This window comes from Sceloporus occidentalis, unplaced genomic scaffold (assembly GCF_023333645.1).
Source record: "Sceloporus occidentalis isolate IW3139 unplaced genomic scaffold, rSceOcc1.0.p SCAF_7, whole genome shotgun sequence".
Taxonomy (NCBI): domain Eukaryota; kingdom Metazoa; phylum Chordata; class Lepidosauria; order Squamata; family Phrynosomatidae; genus Sceloporus; species Sceloporus occidentalis.
The window spans coordinates 25,317,415-25,341,046 of NW_028316987.1; the positions used below are offsets into that span (position 1 = coordinate 25,317,415).

Here is a 23,632-nt window from a genome sequence, read left to right on the forward strand (position 1 = left end):
TAACACCTGTTTGCCTAGAAGTTACAAAGAAGTACAGACTTCATTCACTGCCTGTAATGGGTTAATACCATCAAGGTGAACCTGACCAGCATACTAGCCATGCCACTGCTGTTGCTTGAAGATTTAAAGAATCAGCAGACCTTTAATATGACTCACTATGGTTTTCTTTTCCCTCTGGTAGTGTAGTGGTTTTTTTTTTAAAACAAACAAACAAACAAACACATTATTGCTATTCATTGTATTTAACAACAAACAAACAAGCAAAGTATTCTTAATTTTATGATGTTAGGTAGATTGTTTTATAGCATTGCGGTACTTTACAAATATCTACAGACAAATAACATTAAACTTCTGGGACTAACCTTTCTCTGCAAACAGCATGCATGATACAGAGGAGTAGTGAAGGAGAGGAGAATGAAGCAAGGGAGACAACATGGTGAAAGAGCTGATGGGAAGGCAAGCAAGAGGTGATCATTTAATGATCATTAAAGGGGATTGAACTATGGGTGAAAATGGTTGAATGTTGCCAGGGGGAGAGGTCAGAAAAGAGAGAATTGACAACGTGCCCAATGAAAGGGCTGGACAAGAAGATGGGGTATAAGTGCAAAGGAGAGCCACCTTGGATCCCATCCTGGGAGAAAGGTTCTATAAATCTAATTTTAAAAAAAGAGAGACAAGAAAGAGATTATCTGGTGGACTCCTGACTCCACAAATATCTAGTAGGTATAGGTCCTCTACTTGCCAAAGGGATTTGTAAGATGTACAACTGGTTTGTTTATTCCACTAGTTTATTTTAGAAGAAGAATCTTTTAAAAAATGTTTTGTAAGGACAGACACTGATTACTGTGGTTGCTAAAATACAGGTCTTTGTTTATTCAAGTGCTAAGACACTTGTTTCTGTGTAACTTTGCCAACCAGTTCCTATAGCAACATATTGTATAAGTGCTATTCTTGTCATTTACTTCCTAACACCATATTCATATTTCTGGCTTAGTTTCCTCAGAGATAGACAGTCTGTACTCCCTCAACTGCTTATTATATCCCTCTCACTCACTCAGTCATGCATGCATACACACATAAAATATTAAAGCATTAATTCATTTAATTTGGTTCTATTTCAGAGCATCGCTAGTAGACAAAATTACTTTGCTACCTTCAGTGATTTAAGCTGGAGACTCTAATTTTTAAAAGAGTCGGGAAAGTTATAATGGAATATATAGTACCTGTTGACTAAAACAGTAGGATCCGAAATGTATCTATGCATTGCAGACAACTATGATTATTATATGATTCACAGTGTGACAGTAGAGGGAAGGGGTATCTGGCTATGAATGTTACAGAATGGCCTGAGGAGCATGGGGATGGGTAGGTAGGTGAATGGGAGAGAAAAGGCCCAGTGAGAAGCAATGGGAAACACAAGGCTGGACTTTATGTTGTGGATCCTTATATTGCTTGTCTGTGTGAAGGAAAGGGGCCATGAGAAAGTGAGATTCAGATATGAGATGGGTCATGGAAGGAGATGTTGGTTGAAATGATGTTATCCCAACAGGGCTACCTTGTGTTATGCAGCATTGCTAATTTGTGTTCTGGGTCTACTGGAAACATCTAGATAGAGATTCCATAGTGCTTACATTAATTCCCCTTTCTGTCAAGTCTAGTTTGCTACTGTACTAAATACTCAGATGAGCTGAGGGAAGTGAATCCCACCCAGCTCATCTACTCAGGTCTCACTAAAGCAAATAAGGTTGCTTTGAATGAAACAGTCCTGTAATTTAACATATATGCTCTAGTTTTCACAATATCATGCTTGTTCTAGGGAGATCCTGGTGTTGGATTCCCAGGCCCTCCTGGACTTCCAGGGCCCCCTGGACTACCTGCCCCATCTAAGGGATTTGTGAGTTTCAGTGTTTCTTATGTGGAGCAACTTTTCTGTTTTCTTTTATTTTCAATCTTACACAGAAGGTTTACCATGAACAATAGATGTGTTGGGGGAAAGCAACTGGTAAGAACAATATAAAAGGAAAGGAAAGGTGTGGGAGATATGCAGAGGTAGGTGAGAGAAATAGACTAGCAAGGGGGAAAGTGATAAAGAGATGAATGAAAAGTAACGAAAAAAAGACTGGAGACAGGGAAACCTAACCTTTGGCCAGAGTTTGCTCCTTATAACAAGGTAATACATGAGAGAACAAGATAGAGAAACTGTTTCCCCATAGTTCATTGATTGGTTGGCTATGTGTGGGCACAGCTAGAGAGGTTTTGAATTTATCAGCTTTATATATCACTTGATACAGACCTTTAGTGGTACTGTATATAAAGTTGTCTGGAAGAACAGCCAGATACATCAAAAAGAAGTCCTCAATTCCAGTAGACACAGTGGTGTTGTCTTTTTTCATTCATTCGTTCATCCATTCATTTATGGTCATTGACCAAATACAGTGTGCCTGCGTCATACATGGGTGCACCTTACACCCATGCTGGGAGAAGGGGCAGCGTGTCCCATAAGGAATAATGGGGTGCGTGCCTGTGGTGTGTGTGCATGCCGCCACACCGCCACTCTGCCGTGTGCATGAGCCCCATTCATTTAAATGAGGGTCAAGCATAGGCGGAATTTCCTTTATGCAGGGGAGTCCAGAACGGATCCCTGCGTAAAGGAAGGGCTGACTGTACAACCAAATGTTCTTGTACTTCTCTGTTCCATTAAAATGTAAAACCTGAATGTGAAAGTGGTCAGATTTTGCTATCAAAGGGGGCATGTCAGTGAGAAGAAACAAACTAAGGCTCTTCCCCACTTCATATTTCCACACTCTGTAACTTCAGACACTCTTCTCTGGTTGGGAGAAAAATACCTGGGATGACAGAAAGGTGAGAGAGGAGAAGATGATGTGATAAGTGGAGAAGATTCTATTTTCCCTACTTGCATGGCCCATTGCTGTGGAAATCGCACACTCACCCATCTGGTTTGTGTGTAAATGAGGCAGTTATATGCCCCAAACAGTTGTGACTTCCCATCACTCTTTCTTGCATCATAGATATTTGCACCTCCATTCTTTCTCTAGAGAGAAAAGTCTAGCAGCTTAACCTACAAACTAAAAATGCTATCAGTTTTATCAGATGACTATATTTCTTATGGTAGCATAAGGTGGTTTCATATCCCATTAACAGTGTTTTTGAAATAATGTTGTTCCTTATTGCAGAGAAGACTGGAAATAGACGGGTCTGGCTCTGGATCTGGTGACTTTGACAAAGACATAGAACTTCCCAGAGTAAGTAGGCACTACTAGTTGTGGATGATCGCTTCTTAAAACAAGAATGTGTCCTTACAACTGTGAGAATAATAGTTAGCAGAATTCTCTTTACTGTTTCAGTTTTCATATAGTATTACTCTGGACCTCAATAGAGGCACAGGAGTTTATCACATGGAACGGACCCTGTGACAAATTGGATTTAAACTGAAAACCCCCCACAAAAGCGGGTTGTTTTTGAGATAACGCTAATGTTAATGAGAATTAATGCGACATTAACCTGAATGGAAACTAGACAAAATCTGTTCCTTTTTACTTTCAAAAATCCTGAAAGTAAAAAGGGGCAGATTTTAACTACTTTGTGTTCAGGTTAATGTCACATTAACCCCACTGTGTGTGAAAAACTACCCTCTTTTGCCGATTTCCCCCCATTTTTTAAATTCCGTTTCTGCAAAGGATTTTGGCAGTTTTCCCCTGTGTGATAAACTACACTGTAAGAAATACATTAGTTTCAGAACTAAGGCTCTTCTGTTTATACCATTGATAGTTTGATTTATTTATTGATTGATTTATGATAGAAAAAGACAATTCTGCAAGAATTGAGGATTTTCCATCAGCTTTTCTCTGTCTCATTAATGCTGTATAGTACAAGATACTAGTACTCTAAATACTAGTTTAGATTATAATTGCTCATTTAAGCTTCCAACAGCTCAGTACACTGTGCCTAACTTAAGGTGTCTATTGGTGTAGCTAACTGGTATGACAGATGAGCCAGAGAGCTAATCAGTTCTGTGGCAGATCAAGATGAGTTCATACAGCTTTACTCAATTGTACAAAATCCTGTGAATTAGAAAGTTCTTCTTTGAGGATTCAAACCCAGCTTCTGAACATGTAATAAGCCTGAATGAAAATAACCTGATATATTGGATTTGTGAACACAATCAAAGTACTTTGGATACCTTATCCATACATACTGTTGTCCCTGTGGGTGGGCTTCAGGCAGAGAGGGTTCTAAGACCAGTAAAGGACTCCATTGTTTAGTCAACTGCTGCAAAATTTTATAACAGTATATCTGATTTACATAGGGTGCCCCTGGGCCTCCAGGGCCTCCAGGTCCACCTGGTGCTCCAGGATTACCAGCACCAGATTCAAATGCAGGGATTCCTGGGTTTCCAGGAGAAAATGGGAAAGATGGAGCAGCTGGAGAACCAGGCTATCGTGTAAGTAACTATGCTCTGAAGACTTTCACTTTATATATTTGCAATGGAGCCAATGTTAGTATCATAACAAAATATAATTCAGTCTGGCTACTTGCCCTGAAGTGGAATAGCTGGATTAAAATTAATGTATTAATGGTGGATTAAGGATTGCAGGTCCTAGGGCCAAGCTTGGTGTAGCCCTCAAATGGCTACCTTCGGATTTCCCCAATCAGAACACTCCCCTGCCTTGCTTTTGGTATCTGTTTCTTGGGCAAGCCCTATGTCACTGTTATGAAACATCTTGCTGCTGGCTTAACTACTGTGTTACTATCTAGTACTTCTATGATCAAAGGGATGCCCACAGGAGGTCATGCAAGTAGGCAAGAGTGAAACTGATCCTGTGGCTCAGTGGTTTTGTAATAAGTGTGGGCTCTTGTTCACAGAAAACAGAGAGAAAATGGCTTTTGGTGTTTTTATTTTTTTAAATAATTGTTTTATATTACTATCTTTCTTATGGACAGGTTGTAGTATTGTCTTCAAACTTTCTCTTCTGCTGGAAAAATTGCTTCTAAAACCAGATTTTATTGTAGTCAAAATCTCTGATAGTTGTTGTGTACTTTCAAGTTGTTTCTGACTTATAGCAAACTTAAGGTGAATTTATCACAGGGTTTTCTTGGCAAGATTTGTTCAAAGACTCTGAGGCTGAGAGAATGTGACCTGCCTAAGGTCACCCAGTGGGTTTCTGTGGCTGAGCGGGGATAACTCTGGTCTCCAAAGTTATCATCTCAGCTGAAGCTGCTACACGCTAGCTCTCAAAATATTTGATTAGTAATTAGTAATAACTGATTACTAGAGTACAATTGAACAAGTTGGATGAGATAATGTATTGCCTTATGAAGAAGGCTGTTCAGTTTCCCCTTCTGCTGCTGAAGAACAGCGCGCGCACGCGCCATACGCAGCCTTGAGCATACGTGCTCAAGCCATGGGGCGCACGCGGGGCGGAAGGGGTGGCGCGTCCCATTCAATTGAATGGGTGCGCGGGCCCGAGCCCCATTGTTTCCAATGGGGCTCGAGCATAGGCGGAATTCGCCTTACGCGGAGGGATCCGGAATGGATCCCCCGCGTAAGGCGAGGACGGACTGTATGCTGAAGGGTTCTTTTTCAACCAGCTATGCAGCTAACATCTGAAAGCAAGTGTACATTCAGGGGAAGATTTCATTTGTCAATCTTAACTGATGAATAGGTTTGTGTGGAAGAAGGTACCCTGCCCATCAGTGTTCCAGACCTTCTTCTAAATATGGGCATTGAACACTAGCATTACATGATTTGAAACTAAAATGCCTGAACACGGCTTATTTTACAAAGATATGTTATCATACAAAGAGTGTATGAGATACTATATGCATACGATTTTTTTTTCTAAATAAAGTATGCCCCCTGTATCCTTGGGACTGGTAATCACAGTTTCATTTATCTTCATCTAGAAAAATAAATCTCTCTAGGCATCGGGAGGGCCCCCCTTATGCCTAGAGAGACCTCCTCTTTAGGTATCTGGAGGTCCTCCAGCATGGCTTTGTGGTCAACATCTAGAAGAAAAGTAGGATTCACCATTATCTATGATTATCACTATCCACAATAAGTCTGGGAACATATCCCCAGAGGACATGGAGGTCAAACTGTAACTTAATGCTGACCGAATGTTATGTAACCTTATATCACAAAAGGACAATTCTTATATGTCTAGCAATGTTTTTCAAGGGAATCAGAGGTCTGTGCATGCATCTTTGCTCATGCCAAACATCTGTAAGTAGCACATTCATTGTCCAGAATAATTTTAAGTGGCAAATAAGAGGTGAGTGATTACTCTCCCTCTGCCCTGTCTTTCCTTAGCATTTCTTCTAGAAAGGCTCCCAGTCCTATAGGAATCTAGCTTAGGTGAGGGAAGGGGTGACCTGAAGGGATGAGTTCCAGGGGTGGAAATGGGGGCTCCCTTTCTGCCACCTCTTTGACCAAAATTCTTCCTGTCACCGATTTTCAGCTGTTTGAAACACTCTTGTATTCTGAAATGTGGACAGGGAACAGAAATAACTCATTCTGTTCAGAGTGCTTTCATGTAATTGTCAAGATATCACCTACCTAGACATTCCATTCCTTTAGCAGTTTAGTTAAACGTCATATTTATTACATAAGGCTTAGTTCTTAAAACAATGGATGTCTCTGCAAGTTAAAAGTAGCCTTTTCCAGGCAATTTGTAATGGTGACATAAACCTAATACCTGTTGTGATTTTCAGGGTCCACCTGGTCGTCCTGGTCAAGATGGGTTGATCGGTTTTGCAGGATTGAAGGGAGAAAAAGTAAGGTTCAAATTAAAATTCATTGAAAAAATATTTACAAAATTCTTTTTATCCAGTTTTAGGAGTTTCAAATAACACAAACATTTCCCAAAGCCACCCAAGTGTAATAACAATCTATCATTCTTCTGTTAGTGCCTTCCAGAAATTATTTAAGACATGTACAGTGCATGTGCAGTTAGTCGCAATATTCAGTTACCATTCTTTTTCCCATACAGGTTATTTGTCGCTCAGGTACATATGTCATTGATTAAGTCAAAAGTGCAGAAAGAAATCTGATGAAGTATCAAGATTCCTTTAAGTCAGCAATTTAATCAGTGTGAGTAGTAGGAGGTGCAGGATACATTTATTTTTACTCCCAGGTTTGAAAAGCACTCTTACGGGTTTGTACTGAGCTTGTCCTGGGTTGGATCAAAATCATGAAAACTCCCTTCTGTGACTTCTGCTGAGACCACATCATTCATATTTGAATAAAGAAAACATGTCTGTTGGTCTAATTATTTGTCTCTTTCACATGTAGACACTGCCAGGTGGAGATAGATAGTGGTGTATATTGCATGTGAAGGAATCTAGTTGGGCCCATTTATGTGATTGTTCTTCAAGCACATGGATTGCTGGCATGGCATCAAAACATTCACATCAAAACATGAAAGGTGTGTGAGTGTGTGTGAATTTATAAATAGTAGAAGCCTACCTCAGATCATCCAGTGGGTTGGTGGTAGAGGCAAGTTTTAAACTAGAGATATCCTGATTCTTTTGAGACTCCCTTCTCCTTCTGTGTTGTGTCTTTTTAGATTGTAAGCCTGAGGGCAGGGAACCGTCCAATTAAAAAGATTGTATGTACAGCGCTATGTAAATTTACAGCGCTTTATAAATAAAGGTTAATAATAATAATAATAATAAGACTACATTAGACATGCCATGTGACTTACTGTATATACTCACATATAAATCTAGAAATTTAGTCAAAAATTGACCCCCAAAACCTGGGTCGACTTATCCATGGGTCAATGTAAGTACTCTGCTTTAATGGTCATCAAAAGAAAGAAAAAAGAAAAGAAAGAAAGAAGGAAGGAAGGAAGGAAGGAAGGAAAAAAAAGTTAAAAAAAACCCACCATCCCCTTCTCTGAGTAGAATAGCAAAAGGCAAGAGCTTATTCAATCTTGCGAGAACCTAAAAGAATAATAATAATAATAATAATATGCTTTATTTATATACCGCTATTCCAAAGATCATAGCAGTGAACAGCAAGTAAGCTAATTAGCAAGTAAGCTAATTTGCCCCCAACAATCTGGGTACTCATTTTAGCGACCTCGGAAGGATGCAAGCCTGAGTCGAGCTTGGGCCCTTTTGCTGGTCTTGAACTCGCAACCTTGTGGTTTTGAGTGAATGGCTGCAGTACAGGCATTTAACCACTGCGCCACCAGGGCTCCTTTTACTGATCCCCTCTACTCTCTCTCCTGCTCCACTGCTTCTGGCATTTCGTTCTGGAAGGAAAATGGAGATAATAGTTTCCTCCTTATCCATCTAGCCTTTAGGGTAAGCACAACATTTATGCCTGCCAGAATTTTTTAGAGTCATTTAGCATTTGTTTCCTTTGCTTCATTTTTTGCATCCTTTGTTACATACCACTAAGTTTTATCTTCAGCTTATCCCTGGATCATATCAAAATCCATAATTTTGGTCCCAAAACCTGCCCTTGATTTGTACATGAGGTCAACTTATGGTTGAGTATACATGGTAAATTATTGGCTCTCCCAGTAATATTTCTTCATCTAATAAATGTCTATATGGAATATGGATTGAGATTTTGGGTTTTAACCCTTTGCCCCTGCTACAGCATTGTAAATCATGCCTTGATCTTGCTAAAAATGTCAGATGTGTGTGTGTGTGTGTGCAAATATACAAGTATCTGTGTGTTTCAGGTATTTTTAAAATCAGTTCAGGGACAAAGGTTAACTCCTTCTTTCTCACTCTATCATAGTCCTAAGTCAAATTGCCCTCAGCCCATACTGCTAATTTCTGGACAAAGCATAAGGCATGGAGTTCTAGTCATCTAACGCTCACTTCCCATTTATAATGACCCTTCATCAGGTATTTGCACCTGCAAAAAGATTAAAACAAAAATTCTTACACCAGAGGAAGGAGAACTAGAGATGGAGTCAACTAAGCATTCAGTCCACATGCAAGTTCTCAAGTAAGAGGCTGCCATTCTGGATCTCACAATCTTTCATGAGCTATATATATAATGTTTGGTTAAATTAAAAATTAAATTATTTAGACATACATAAATCCTGAAGTTTAAATAATGTTCTGTGGCTGTTTATACTAGTCATGAAGACTAAGTAACTGAAGTAAAAATCTTACTGTAGGTTTGTTATTTCTTCAAGTACATTACAAATTGATAGTATAAGCCAATGTGGGTGATAGATTTATATGTATATGTGTATATCTATCACAATCTTTAACTTACAAGTTCTTTAGTTAAACTTAGCACTTAGTTATGAAATGTACTTAAAAATGAAACATTCTTTTTATTGGAAAGCAGAGGACAGGATCAGAATTCAAAATGACCTTCATAGCTTAGAAAGCTGGGCCAAAACTAACAAAATGAATTTCAGCAAAGAGAAATGTAGGATACTATACTTGGGAAATAAAAATGAAATGCACAGATATAAAAAGGGTGACATCTGGCTTGAACACAGTATGTGCAAAAAGGATCTAGAAGATTTAGTGGAGCATAATCTGAACACAGCTAAGAAAGTTGATACAATTCTGCATCAGCAGGAGTATAGTATACTATAGTAGAGTAGAGTATCAAGGGAAGTAATAGTACCACTGTATCCTGCTTTGGGCAGAACTTTCTTGGAATGTTGTGTCCAGTTCTGGGCACTACAGTTCAAGAAGGATGTGGACAATCTGGAGCATGTCCAGAGGAGAGAAGATTAAGAGATGATATAATAGCCCTATTGATATATTTGAAGAGAGGTCATATTGAGGATGGAGCAAGCTTCTTTTCTGCAATTCCAGAGAATAGAACCCAGAGCAACGGATTCAAATTACAGGGAAAGAGATTCTGTCTCAACATTAGGAAGAACTTCCTGACATTATGAAAGGCAAATGTATTGCCTACAAAAGAAGAATGGCTGGCTGAGATGGATAAATTGTCAATGCTAATCAGAGAAACGTCATTCAAAACAAGTGGGGCAATAATTAAAATTCTTCCTACGAACAAGCGTAATATAATTAGCAAATAGCTTAAAACAGTTTTGTTCATTATAATTACAATAGTATTATAAAGCAAAGGACAACATCAACATTTATTTTTAAGAAGAAATGCCTTTTAAAAGTTCCCACTGAGATGAATAGGGGGGAAAATGTATATAAAAAGGTTGTTGTGCCTAAACTGGCCAATAATATAAGAGTAAAAAAAGAAGGTCCAAAAAACCCTTCTTTTTAAAGTTTGGGAATAATTTGCTGTATACAGTGTAAGGCATGCAAAGACATAAGGCTTTCATAGTGTATATTGCAGGATCATTATATTTATAATTGTGATATGATACTGACATTACTGCAATTTTATGTATGAGAGAATGTCTGGTTGCTGTTGTTGTTGTTGTTGTTTTAAAAAAACTTCTCTATTTATCACTGATCTCCCATTCTGTGGTGTTTTGTCTTACAGGGTGATCAAGGTATACAGGGACCAGTTGGAAGAAAGGTAATTAAGTAGATCATTTTTAATAATTTATTAACATTAAAATAAACATATAGCTAGAGATGGCATTCTAAGGTTTAGCAAAAATATGAGGGGCTATCATATGCAATAATATTTTAAAAAGTAACCATATGTTTCTGCTGTTGTCAAAGAAGAAGTGTTTAATTTCTGGAGGTGGAGAATTTCTAAGGCTTCCATAGGAATTTTGCCTTCTGTCCTAGGGAGGCCTATTCCCATAATGCCAAGTGTTGGTAATAACCTTTGATTAAACTTTCTCAATTACCACCCATTCTTCTGAAAAGCAAAGTGACATACAAATAATTATAAAACAATAAAATGTGACTGATAGATATTTCTTCAAAACATGCTATTAAAACAAGGAAAAACACCAGATACAATAGACAAAAACAGCCATCTGAAATGCCCTGGGGGAAAAAAATCAGTTGATGCTAAAACAGTTCCAATGATGGTATTAGCTGCATCTCCATGGGGTATATAACCCAGATTTGGAATACCATAGCTGTGAAAACTTTCTCCCCTAGTGGTATATGATTCTTCTGAGGTACATGGAAAAGACTCTCTCTGGTGATCACGGAAAGGCTGATATAGGGAGAGGTGCTCCTGTGCATGGTGGTCTTTCTTTTTATTTTCCCAGGATTCCAATATTTTTAAAACGTTGTGCTCTTCCTACCTTAGTGTTGCTATGGGTTTCCTCTTGCTTTTGTTTAATAATTAATGTATTGATGTTTTAATGCTGGTTTAATAGTAATATTTTAATGCTGTTTTAAGATTATGACATAAATGTTATAAAATAAATAATGAACATGTAAGTTTAGAGTTAGGTTTTGTTCAGAGGTATTTTTTATTATATATATTTATTTTGCATCTATATTTATTGATCAGAAGATGGAAGGATGGTGTTAAATGGATGTGGCAAAGCTGCTCATGGCTAAAACAGTGGGGCTATGGGTTAATATGGATTAATGCTATATAATAATAATTATGTTTCCCTTAGGGTGACCCTGGAGAGACTGGACCACCAGGCCCTAAAGGGCAGGCAGGAGCTGATGGAGAGCCTGGGAAATCAGGGCCCCCAGGACCCCCAGGACCCCCAGGTCCAGGCTATGGGTTTGGATTTGAGGTATTTTGTTTTAAACCGCTGACTGACCTACATTTCAAGAGAGAATATATGTGTCCTAATTTAGTGTACCTTAGAAATGTTTTGTTAAGTGCTTGCTAAATTACGTCCATATTTACAATTCCTCTTCCTTCCTCCTAGCATTACAGCCAATCCACCCAAAATGTGGTATAAGTCTGGTAATAAAAAGTGCCATAATGATTTTAAAAAAATGACATTCTTGAGCTGATTTCTTAGTGATCATCACTGTCAGAATTACCATGCTCTAAATCAAAGGCACTGATACTTTCTTTCCACAGGTATTAATTTTTTTTTTTTACTTACATACGTTGTGTATAAGAATCTTGCTATAGCATTGACAACTTAAGTGTGAGTTTTCATCACAGATGCCAGTTGTTTTTGTTGATGATGTTTCATTTGCCAGCTTATTCAGTCTGAAAGACTGAAGACTGTTGGATTTTTGAAAGGCTGGCTAAGGGAAATGGATTGGTTCTTTTCTTCTGCAGCATTAAGGGCATTCCATCTTCATACAAGCTCCAAAATGCCAGGGAATTGCAGCTGTTAACATAGTTTTTAGGTCTGGGGAGGGGGCTGAGCAGATGGGCTAGGATAGCACAGGCCAAGCTCATAGAGTCTTCCTGAACTGGATCGTGACCTGGGTCAGATCCCGGGTCAGCATGGGGATGGGCAGGTATTTACATGCATGTACACTGCCTTGCCATGCCCGGGAAAAAAGTACATAGCTTGTTCCAATACTGCAGTAACATTGCAATGTAGCAAATACAATATTATCAACAATTAGCAGTAATTTTGTAAAATGCCACCAATAGCTTATATGAAGAAAAGAGGTAGCAGTAATGTACCACTGTGCATCCTTTACCTTCCTCCACTGTCTCCTCTACTGAGAAGACCTCTGTTGCGGCCTCTGACATGGGAACACGGTACCTGGTTACATCCATGTGGCCAGGCAATCTCTTTCCATACCAGAGGCCACAACAGGGGTCTTCTCTGTAGATGTGACAATGGAAGAAGGTAATGAGCACCAGGGACCATCTGGTCTGTTGGCTGTTGCAGTGGGGTTTCCTAAAAACTCCATGGCAAACAGCAGATCTTTTTGACCTGTACTAAGGCCACTTTGAACTGGGATTAGACCAGGACCAGATCGGCATCCAGTCTGCCCATTCCTTCTCTGGAGGTGATTGACCTGTATCATCCAAACAAGACAATCCAAAGCCAGGGGGGACACAGGCCTTTGGGCCATACATACAGCCCCTGGGAAATATGTAACTCCTATGAGAGAGATTTATTGTAGAAATACTATTTTAAAGGACAAAAGATGAGACAAACATGATAAATTAACACTTGAAATACAAAAAAATGGGGGGGGGGGGAACCCAAAGATATGTGGTAGACTTGTGTATTGACAATTAAAAAATAAACTGAAAATATTAGATACCAAGAAATGAGGAAAGTAAACTAAGTTGTCTTGAGCAATTTATTTTTGATTCAACAGTTTTAAAAAATCAGAAAAGCTTGTTACCCACAAAGGTATGAAGCTTGGAGAGCCTCCACTACCAACAAGCAATCTATATTTAATATGTTGGGGAATCTTATTTTGGTTTACAAAAGGGTGAGTAATCTTTAGGACTGGATGCACCTTTTTATACCAGAACTGAGTGGCCCTTTCCAGACGGGCCGTTTTGTATGTACTCCGTACGTACTAGGGTTGCCCGGGGGCGTCTCTTTTAGACGCCCCCAACCCTAGTACATACAGAGTATGTACAAAATGGCGGCACTGTGTCCACATGGGCGCTGCCATTACGACATCATGGCCGTGCTGCCCCCAATTGATCAGCTTAGCAAAAAGGTAAAGGTTTTCCTTGACATTAATGTCTAGTCGTAACTGACTGTAGGGGGCTCATCTGTTACTAAGCTGAAAAACCAGTGTTGTCTAGAGACAAGTCCATTGGTCATGTGGCCAGACTGCACAGAACACTGTTACCCAAAAAAGCAGTACCTATTTATCTACTTTTACTTTTACATGCTTTTGAACTGCTAGGTTGGCAGAAGCTGGGACTTGTGACAGGAGCTCACTCCATCATGAGGCACTTGGGCCTTGAACTGCCAACCTTGCGACCTTAAAATCATTAGAATTAGTATCTTAACCACTAAGCCACTGCTTCCCTAGTATTGAAGCAATAAAACCACTCAGAACCTTTGAATTTCAAATGGACATTCCTGTCCACCAGTTCATTTGCAAATGAACCATCTGACAGTTCTCGCCCCTGGCTGAGAATATGGCAAATTTGTCAGTTAGTAAATAGAAATTTAAAGGGGCCCAAGACATTAAAAATCCATAGTGAATTGGAAGGAATGATAATCACATTTCTAGATATGGCTATCCTCCCATGCTCATTGTGGAAGCTGGTGGCTCAAGCAAATGGAATTTGAGGCTGGTGGGATTTTTCTTGGCCTTTCTCTTTTCATCTGTAGAGAAAAATATAATGCACTCTTTCCCATGGTTTGAATAAATGCCTGGATGATCTTGACACAGCCTTATCTGTGGTAGTGAAGAGGATGGACATACTCCAAATACTACCAGCCTGTCAGTGTAACTGCAACTAACATTTATCAGCCTTTGCTGTTTAAGGTATTGTGACCACACTTCTGCAAGCTTACCATTTTTCCGCATTAAAAATTCACAGGATTGAATTTTTGCTGTACCTAACAGTGGTCTGAATGCAGAAAGTCTTGAAGAGATATTTGAAAGTGTGTTTTAAATGTGTAATAACCCACTTTAGAAACCCTTTGATTACAACAAAGACACAGATAAGACAACCTTTGTTTTTATTTATCAGGACATGGAAGGTTCAGGGATCACTGGCTTATCAAATGAACCTCGAATCGTGGTATCCAGAGGGCCAAATGTAAGTAAATAGGATATTGGTAGTTTATTTACTTTTGAGAACTTGGAATCTTTAAAATCTATTTAGTCATAATCTCTGGACAGTTGGACTATTTTAACTTGGCATTACTTGTTTTTCCCGTGATGTATTTGATTCATCTGTTATCTAATCATTAGTAATATAGACACAGTTACAGTATATCCTATCTCACAGTTCCAAAAGAAACTCACAGTCCCATTTTGGAAATTGCATGAATGGAAGAGAACATAGCTACTAGTAATGTAGGATGACATGACAGGAAATTATCAAGTATATTTTCTGAATGAAAATTAGGAATTACATCACTCTATTGAAGTTAATGTTGCTACAGGTTTCCCTCTCTAATCCCTGAATGTACTCACTGTTTCAAATGATGGTGATGAAAAGAAGATAGTATATTTTGAAGAGGATTTAAGTAAACCCAGCTGTTATGGCAAGAACTTTCTTTTAGCTTTTTATAGATACTGTTCTACCATAGATGGATTCTTTCAGATGCAATGGCAATCATCCATTTAGATATTCTTAATCCAATTATGAGAATTCCAGACAAGGCTTTGATTATACAATTGCCTTCTCTCTTTTATGGAATTTTATTGGGCAAATGCCCAATTTTCTATTTGTATGATGCCATTTTCCATTTCTAACTTTCCTAATTTTATGTACTTCTGCTTCCAACTTTTCTCTTACCAGAGAAAATCTATTAAGGAAATATAAGCAGAATAGCTGCCTTCCATCCATCTGGGTACAACATACATTGTATTAAAGGGTCACTGTTCTTGAAGCCAGTTTCTACTCACCCCCAGTTATTTTTAAAAGGAAGAGAGTGCTCTCCAGGGGAGACTTCTGGTATGACTGTTTATTTCTTTTCTTAGACATTAATATTTCATTAGTTGCATATTGTATTAGTTGTGACATAAGCACATGTTGCCATCTAAGCAATACAGTCCCCTTTATAAACTGGAGATGTGGGTGCCCAGATCTTTCTTCATCATCAGTTGCATAAATTTCAAAGTAAAATCCTATGGTTTTACACATAAATGTTTCTGCTTTAAGTGATTGTCAGAAATTGCATATTCACTTTGCCTGACATAAAATATTGGGAAGCTGGTGTGATGGGTTATACAGTAGAAACAGCTATTGCTGAGACATGGTGATCTCAGACATAGGTGCTGTGATAATGGCAGAGGAGAGGCGGGTATGAGTAAAGCCTATTCAAGGTAATTTATGTGAAAAGAATCTAGCTGTAGCAACCAAGAAGGGGTGGTGTGGGAATGAGAGGGAGAAATGTGTTTTTTAATTATAGCTAATGAGAATAAAGGCTTAATTAGCCAATGTTAACACTTGCTGTACAGGTCTGGCAATGGAAAGTCTCTGACCTGGATCTATAGTTACTGAGTACAGGTTTCCTGAGTTTTTAACTACTGAAGCCTGAGTTTCTAAAGTTGATGTCCTGCCAGACTTGACAGTGATCCACACATATCCTTGGATATCTTTACTTGGGTATTTTTTTTCCAAAAGAAGGCAACATTTAGGATTTCAAAATTCAATGAAAGTGAAATGAAAGTTTTTTTAAAAAAACACAACAGAAATTGCCATACAAAATTATAATCAATGTCATATTGTGGAGAGAGAACTGCACTTCGATTAATGAGAGTTACGTTCACATCCTCATTCATCCACAAAGCTCATTTTGAGAAGGTTTTATTGCCCATTCTTAGAAAGGATGGTGGGATACAATATGTAGGCATGGTTAGTTCAGAAAACAAGCAAAATAGCATATAAAAATCCTAGAATTACCATATGTAATAAAATACTCATCAATATTACAAGTGTTCCAGCATTAATAAACCTAATGATATACACAGTCAACAAGGAAAACAAATCATATATGCTATATATACTCTCTCTCTCTCTCTCTCTCTCTCTCTCTCTCTGTATATATATATATATATATATACTTTGCTATACAAGGTAAGAATGGCCAAATCTCCAAGCAGGCTTCAGGAAAGGAAGAGGCACTAGGGAGCAAGTAGCAAACATATCCTGGATAATGAATGTACTAAGGTGTTCAAAAGAACATCAGTCTGTGTTTTATAAACTATATCAAAGCATTTGATTGTAAAGATCATCAGAAACCATAGATTGCTCTTAAAGAAATGGGTGTGTGTTGACTCCTCCCCCATCTAGATTTAGTAAATGGCAAAAATGAATTCTTCAATTCATTTTTTTATTTTAAAAGACCTAGATATTCCAAATTCACTAGACACATTACCTCCAAGGACATAGGCCTGGCATTCCTAGATATTGCACTGTATTTCCACACTTTCCAATTCAGCCAAACTATTAAACTAATTAAGGACAACAGTGCTATCAGGTGGGTAAATCTAGAAGTTTATAATTTGAAGTCAACTGCTTACCTTTACATCCAAACTTCAAAACAGAAACTCAGCAGGTTATCTAATCTTTTTTTATCTGGCTCATTACTCATCTGGCATAAATGGAAACACATATTGGCTCCTGACCCCTCTCCCAATAAACCCTTTTTCTTGTATGCTAATTTCTCACTTAGACAATGTAGAAATGTGGAATCTCAGACCTGTTCTTTGGTGGATTACTAAAACACACCACTACCACCATAAAAACTTCCCTACAGCAAACTAACATTACTTAACTCCAAGTGCACCAAATTGCTTCCTTTGCATCACACACTTAGCCTCAGCAGGAGAAGCTCCATGTCCACTCTCTTTTTTTAAAAAAACTTTTGTTTGAACATCGTACCTCATACTAAAGGGATAGTGCTGCTTATCTACAAACATCTCCTGTAACACACATATGAGAAAGGCCAATATATGCACTCATTTTGGCAAGAAGAATTGAAAACTAAGATTTCAGATACTGCATGGGCTCATACTTGGTCTTTACCTCCATACAAATCCCGTTTGGCATCCATGAAAGAAAATACTCTAAAAACCATCCATAGATGGTATCTTACACGCGTCACACCGTCTAAAATGGTTAAAATGCTTTCTCCAGATTGCTGGAGGGGATGCAAATCTAGAGGCTCTTATATTCACATGTGGACTGAATGCCCTAAAGTGAGAGAACCTTGCCCAACAATTTATACAGTCCTGTATAAATTTCTGTCCAATTTTGCTGTTGCTTTCTATTTTTTTAAAAGATAATTCTAATTTGAAACATAGGAAACTGATTATTTTTAACCACTGCTGCCAGATTAGAAGTAGGCAAATGTTGGAAGTCAGGTGACCTCTCCACTGAGAACTGGTGGGTTAGAATGTAGGATATGTGGTTGATGGAGATACTGTTTATTATGACAAGATTTTGCAATGGCCAAAAAAGAACTGACACATTTCAAGAAGACTGGATGATCCTTATTGATTTGACTCCCATCAAATTCAACCTCCTACTTCACAGATAGATCTTCGGACAGGCACTCTACAGCTGGACAAATTGGACTCTCTGGCTCTTGCTGAGAACCAATTTCATGATTCTGCTGCAAAATAATTAATCAGATAAATATTCTTGGTCCTTGTAGTTTATTGATGCTGTTGTTGTTTTGTTATTGTCATTTTGTCATTAGAATAAAAGAAAAAAAAGAAATGGGTGTGCCACATTATCTGATCGTCTTGATGTGTAACCTATATTAAGGACAGGAGGCTACTGTTGGTATAGAATATGGAGAAACAGAATGATTTCCACTTGGAAAGGGGACCAGACAAGGCTGCATTCTATCACCCTACCTATTTAATTTGTATACCAAGAACATCATACAAAAAACAGGATTGGATTCAGAAAAGGGAGGCTTGAAAATTGGAGGAAAGAACATCAGCAGTCTAAGACATACAGATGGCACCGTAATACCAGCAGAAAATGTCAGAGATAAGGAAATATTGTTGAAGAAGTTCAAGGCAGAAAGTGCAAAGCAGCTTTACAGCTGAATATCAAGGGGAAAAATATTATGACCACAGACAATCTACATAATTTTAAAGTAGACAATTAGAAGATTGAAATAGTTCAAGATTTTACATATTTGGGCTCAATCATTAGTCAGAGTGAAGAGTGCAGTCAGAAAATTAGAAAAAGAGTAGGACTTGGAAAGACAATTATGAAGGAACTAGATAAGATCTTGAAGTGTAAAGTTATGTCATTAAATACCATTAGTATTGTCGGTATAATATTTCTCACCTCTATGTATGGCTGAGAGAGCTGGACAGTGAAGAAAACTGAAGAAGAGAGGAAGCTCATTTGAGATGTGGTGCTGGAGAAGAGTTCTGAGAATACTGTGGACTGCTACAAAGACCAATGGATGGGTCCTAGAGCAGATCCAGCCTGAACTTTCCTTGGAAGTGAAGATTACTAAATTGAGGTTGTCATATTTTGGCCATATCATGAGAAGAAAGGGCTCACTAGGAAAAACTATAATGCTTGTAAAAGTGAAGGGAAACAGGGAAACAGGAAGACCACATTTCAGATACATATCTCAATCAGAGAAGCCACAGCCACATATAAGCAGGGCAGTTGAGGATAGAGTGACTTGGAGGTCTCCCATACATAGGAACTGGGTTGGGGTTGAGGCTGACTGCAATACATGGATAAGGCTGTGTTCAACTCAGCAGATCATGCATATCCAGTTCATTATTGATATCAGACACTGATTTAGCACTAAAATAGCTCAATTTAGATGGACAGGAGAAATGAGTTTGGTGTCATCTGCCTATTACCCTCAAGTCCCCATACCAGAGAGGAAGCCCAGAGAATACCATGGTCAATGGTATCAAAAGCAGTCAAGAGGTCTAGTAGCACCAACAGGAACACAATCCCCCTTTGCAATTCATGATGTAAGTTGTCCAAAAAGGCAACCAGTGATGTTTCTGTCCCATTACCAAGCCTGAGATCAAACTGAAATTATTCTAGGTAATTAATCTCATCCTGGAACTCTTGAAACAGCAAGGTCGCCACTGTAGAACCTTGCCCAACAATGGAATAATGGAGACCGGCCAGCAATTTTTTGGTACAGTGAGGTATCAGAGAGCTTCTCAGGAAACGTTTTGACACTATATCTTTTAGGCACATCAGAGTTTTTTCTTGTTATAGATAGGTGTTAGCCATCTCTTCATCCAAGTCAGCCAGTCCTACCCTCCCTGAGTTGCTTGATGTACCAGGAAGGGCAAGTACATTTGCCATAGAATCATAGAGTTGGAAGAGACCACAAGGGCCATCCAGTCCAACCCCCTTACTTGGGGGATTCGTTCTGGACCCCCCGGGAAAATGGAGGCTTGCACATATTAAAGCTTCTTATGCTTGAATGGGGCATCCCCCTGTGCGCATGGCTCAGGTGCACATGTGCGCCATTGGTCGTCCCTATGCGGATATTCGAGGTCGCGGATCTCAGATCTGCAACTTGGAGGGGCAACTGTATTTTTACTTGCTTTCATAGTTCTAATGAACTTTTGTCATCAGTCAGAGAAAACACTGATTATTACAGAATCAATTAATTCAAAAGCGTTTGTGGCTTTTTTCAGCATTTTCTTTTTTAGAATAAACTTACTGTAAGAATTGTAGATAGCAATTCAAACACACAGGTGGATTCTGTGCAAGGAAAAGTTGAATGAGCCAACACACTGGAACTGAACATAACTCAGCAAAGCAATTTGGGTAATTAATTTTTTTCTAGAAACAAAATTTAGTGATGCAGGGTAATTTCAGACCTGCAGGGATAGCAACAAACCATGTTTATACTTTTCTGCAGTATGCCAGACATAATGCAGCAATGTGGTAGAGATAATGCAGCAGAATAGGGACTAGTTAGCTCAATTTAACCATTCAGGGAGAAGGCTAGGGAAGTGGAAAGTGTTTTCTCTGGCTAAACCAGATACTACAAAGCATATGCACATGTTATCTCCTTTTGAAAAGAAAAGTTAAACCTTGAGGTTTAATTATCCATATGGAATTCTTTAAATCTGTCTAAACTGATAGTATATGTAGGCTGCAGTGATCCTTAGTAGAGAAAAAATCAGCACAGAGGGGTTCTTCAGTCATTCCCTTTGATTGTTTATTAGCACAGAATCACTCTCCCCCTCCACACACAGACACAGACACACCTTTTCCATCCAGAAAGGAATGTTTCACCTGATTGTGACAGCGGGGTGGGGGTGCCATGATTATTAATGGGAAACATGTCTATGTGCAAAGGTTATAGAGCCATTCCTACTGACACCTCTTTGTTCCTAATGAGTCTGACATCCCTGTGTTTGTTTTAAATAAAGTACTATGTGATGTGTCACAGTAGCTTAGCGCTTTTAAAAGCCTTTCATGTGGGATGGTCTTGTGGTATCAGAGTCTTTCTATGTACATTGTGGTAATATATATATTTTGTGCTAATATGCATACATTAAAAACCAGCCATTATTGCTTATTTTAGCCAGTGTGTAACTCATGTTGCTTCAGTTGGTGCGTACTCACAGCATATAGGATTTTGAGCAGGAAGGGGTTACAAGGGTCATCTAGTTCATCTCATGCAGGAATATGTAGCTAAATCACTCCTGAAAGATGGCCATCCAACCTCTGTTTAAAGATCTCCAAAGGAGGGAGGTTTGTCCCCCACTTGAAGCAGGTTATTCCATTACCAAATAATGTCAAACCAAATCTTTGTTGTTGGTGGTGGTGGTGATGGTTCTGTTGCTGCTGTTGTTATGCCTTCAAGTCAATTCTAAGTTATGGTGATCCTGACATTATGTCTACTTGACATATTTGGAGGATATTTGTCCTTGCCTTTCTCTTGCACTGAGAAAGTATATCTTGCCCACAGTGGGTTTCCATGGTTGGGCAGGAATTTGAACCCTGGTCTCCTAGAGTCCTAGTCTAACTCTCAAACCACTAAGCCAGGCTGACCCTCATATACTCACACCCTCCAAAAACCTAGGTTTGGGGTTATGCCTTCTGAACTTTGTGAAAGCTGGCCTCACCGAGGCTGTAAATATAACAATAACGTATCTATTTTGATATGTAATGTTTTTATTTTAGGGTCCAGCTGGAGAGATGGGCCTACAAGGACCAAAGGGACCAAAGGTAAATAGGTAAAATAAACCTATCTGTGTCTCAAACTGGATTATTTCTGCAGTGTGTTTTGGACTTGAGGCTGTCGGTCTTTGACCACATCACAAGAAGTCGACTCTTTAGAGAATACTGTACAATGATGCTAGAAATCCAGCTTGTCAACATCTTTTTTGAATTAGAAAAGGAAGAGGCACTAGGTCCCACATTGCAAACATACAATGGCTAATGGAGCGTACCAAAGAATTCCAAATGAAAATCAGCCTGTGATAGTGAAGCCTTTGAGTGCATAATCAGGAAAAGCTGTGGTATGTTCTTAGAAAATGGGAGTGCCACTACCTGGGGATTCTACCCTGCAAATGAAGTTGAAGTGCCTCTACAGCATTTGCCACTCCTGAAGGGTCTGCTTCTTGGCCCCAAAAGCTTCATTTATCAAGCCCTAGAACTTTGCTAGTTGTTTTTTTTTTTAAGGTAGATAGGGCACACTCCAGACAGAGGGTAATTGTATGCCAAAGTTACTGAGTCAAGTGACAGGCCTTTGCCTTTTATCCCAGGCCAGAGGGATGCCAAGCTTGTTGGCTAAGGATCGGAAAGCCAATGGTGTGTGCTGATATCTGCTGCTAAAAAGAAAGTCATCTACATAATTAGTTACCACCTGTATTCCTGCCTTACTCCTTTAGGCCCCACTCCAGAAAAGAACTTCAATTTTCTAAGGCTGCAAATGTAATCAAATGCTGCACATGCATGGATTTGTTTAGGAATTTGAAACTGAGCAGAAGAATTTTTGTGGGTATACAGGCAGAAGCCTGAAGACAGACTGGATGTCATACTTTGTCATAAGAGTGCCGGGGCCACAAGACCTAACCTAGCCTGACTACGGGGCTATGCAGACTGCTCCTAAGGGGCGGCCTCCAGCTTTCCCTTTCACAACCAGATCGGGGTGGTTCCTAAACAAATCCATGCCTGATCTTGGCTTTGTAGTGCGTAAAAAGGAGCCACAAAAAGTGGCTTCTTTATGCGCCCTGCAAAGGGCGCAATAGATGTGGTGCCGCGGCTTTATGGTGCTCCTTCAGTGCTGCATCGTGTTGTGCGTGCCATGTGGTGTGGTGTGCGGTGTCATGCTGGCCTGGGGGCAGAGCTGGGGCATGCATCATATGGATGCTATGCTCTAATTCCGCCCCCAGGCCGGCTTGTTTTGCCGGTCTGCACAGCCTCTGCATGGTCAAAGTTGCATAACAAGCTGAGCACAGTTTCGGGGGCATCACCTCATTCACTGATGATACTTTGGGGTAGAAAAATGGGGAAATAATTTGAATTCCCTGAGTGCTTTTTTCAGCATTTTCAGTGGAGAATCATAGGATCATAGAGCTGGATGAGACCAAAAGGGCCATCCAATCCAACTCCCCATCATGCAGGAAGACACAACCAAAGCATTCCTGATAGATGGCCATCCAGCCTCTGTTTAAAAGCCTCATTAAGAAGGAGACTCCACCACACTCCAAGGGAGCATATTCCACTGTCAAACAGCTCTCACTGTCAGAAGTTTCTTCTTACTGTTTAGGTGGAATCTCTTTTCCTTTAGTTTGAATCCACTGCTCTGAATTCAGTTCTCTGGAGCTGCAGAAAATAAGGTTGCTCCGTCCTCAGAATCACCCTAAGGTTTGGGAGGGGGGGAGTGCAAAATGGGCTGGCTAACCTACCCATCTTGCATTCCTTCATTATAAGCTCTTGCTATTGCATGCAAACATAGAAGATTGTTTAGAATGGTTTTTGTTGAACTATTAATTATTTACAGTAAGCCTTCCACATTTGCTGGGGTTAGGATGCAGAATCCCTGTGAAAACAAAAAAACTTTATCACCCCCCCCCCAATCATATTTAACATACAAAAAATAAATATACTCCACAGTTTTAACCCACCATGGATGCTTTTGATTGGCATGGTTCTTTCACAAGGCAAAAAATGATGGCT

General features: G+C 39.2%; 1 protein-coding gene across 1 annotated transcript in view; it reads left to right on the plus strand.

Annotated features, from left to right (window-relative positions):
• COL15A1 (collagen type XV alpha 1 chain) overlaps nt 1-23,632 on the plus strand; it is a 111,560-nt gene that overhangs the window by 22,513 nt on the left and 65,415 nt on the right. Inside the window, exons 8-15 of the mRNA XM_089532277.1 lie at nt 1,817-1,894; nt 3,195-3,263; nt 4,328-4,462; nt 6,733-6,795; nt 10,475-10,510; nt 11,523-11,648; nt 14,504-14,572; nt 21,632-21,676. Of these exons, the coding sequence (XP_089388403.1) occupies nt 1,817-1,894; nt 3,195-3,263; nt 4,328-4,462; nt 6,733-6,795; nt 10,475-10,510; nt 11,523-11,648; nt 14,504-14,572; nt 21,632-21,676 (621 nt within the window). The remainder of the gene's footprint in view (nt 1-1,816; nt 1,895-3,194; nt 3,264-4,327; nt 4,463-6,732; nt 6,796-10,474; nt 10,511-11,522; nt 11,649-14,503; nt 14,573-21,631; nt 21,677-23,632) is intronic.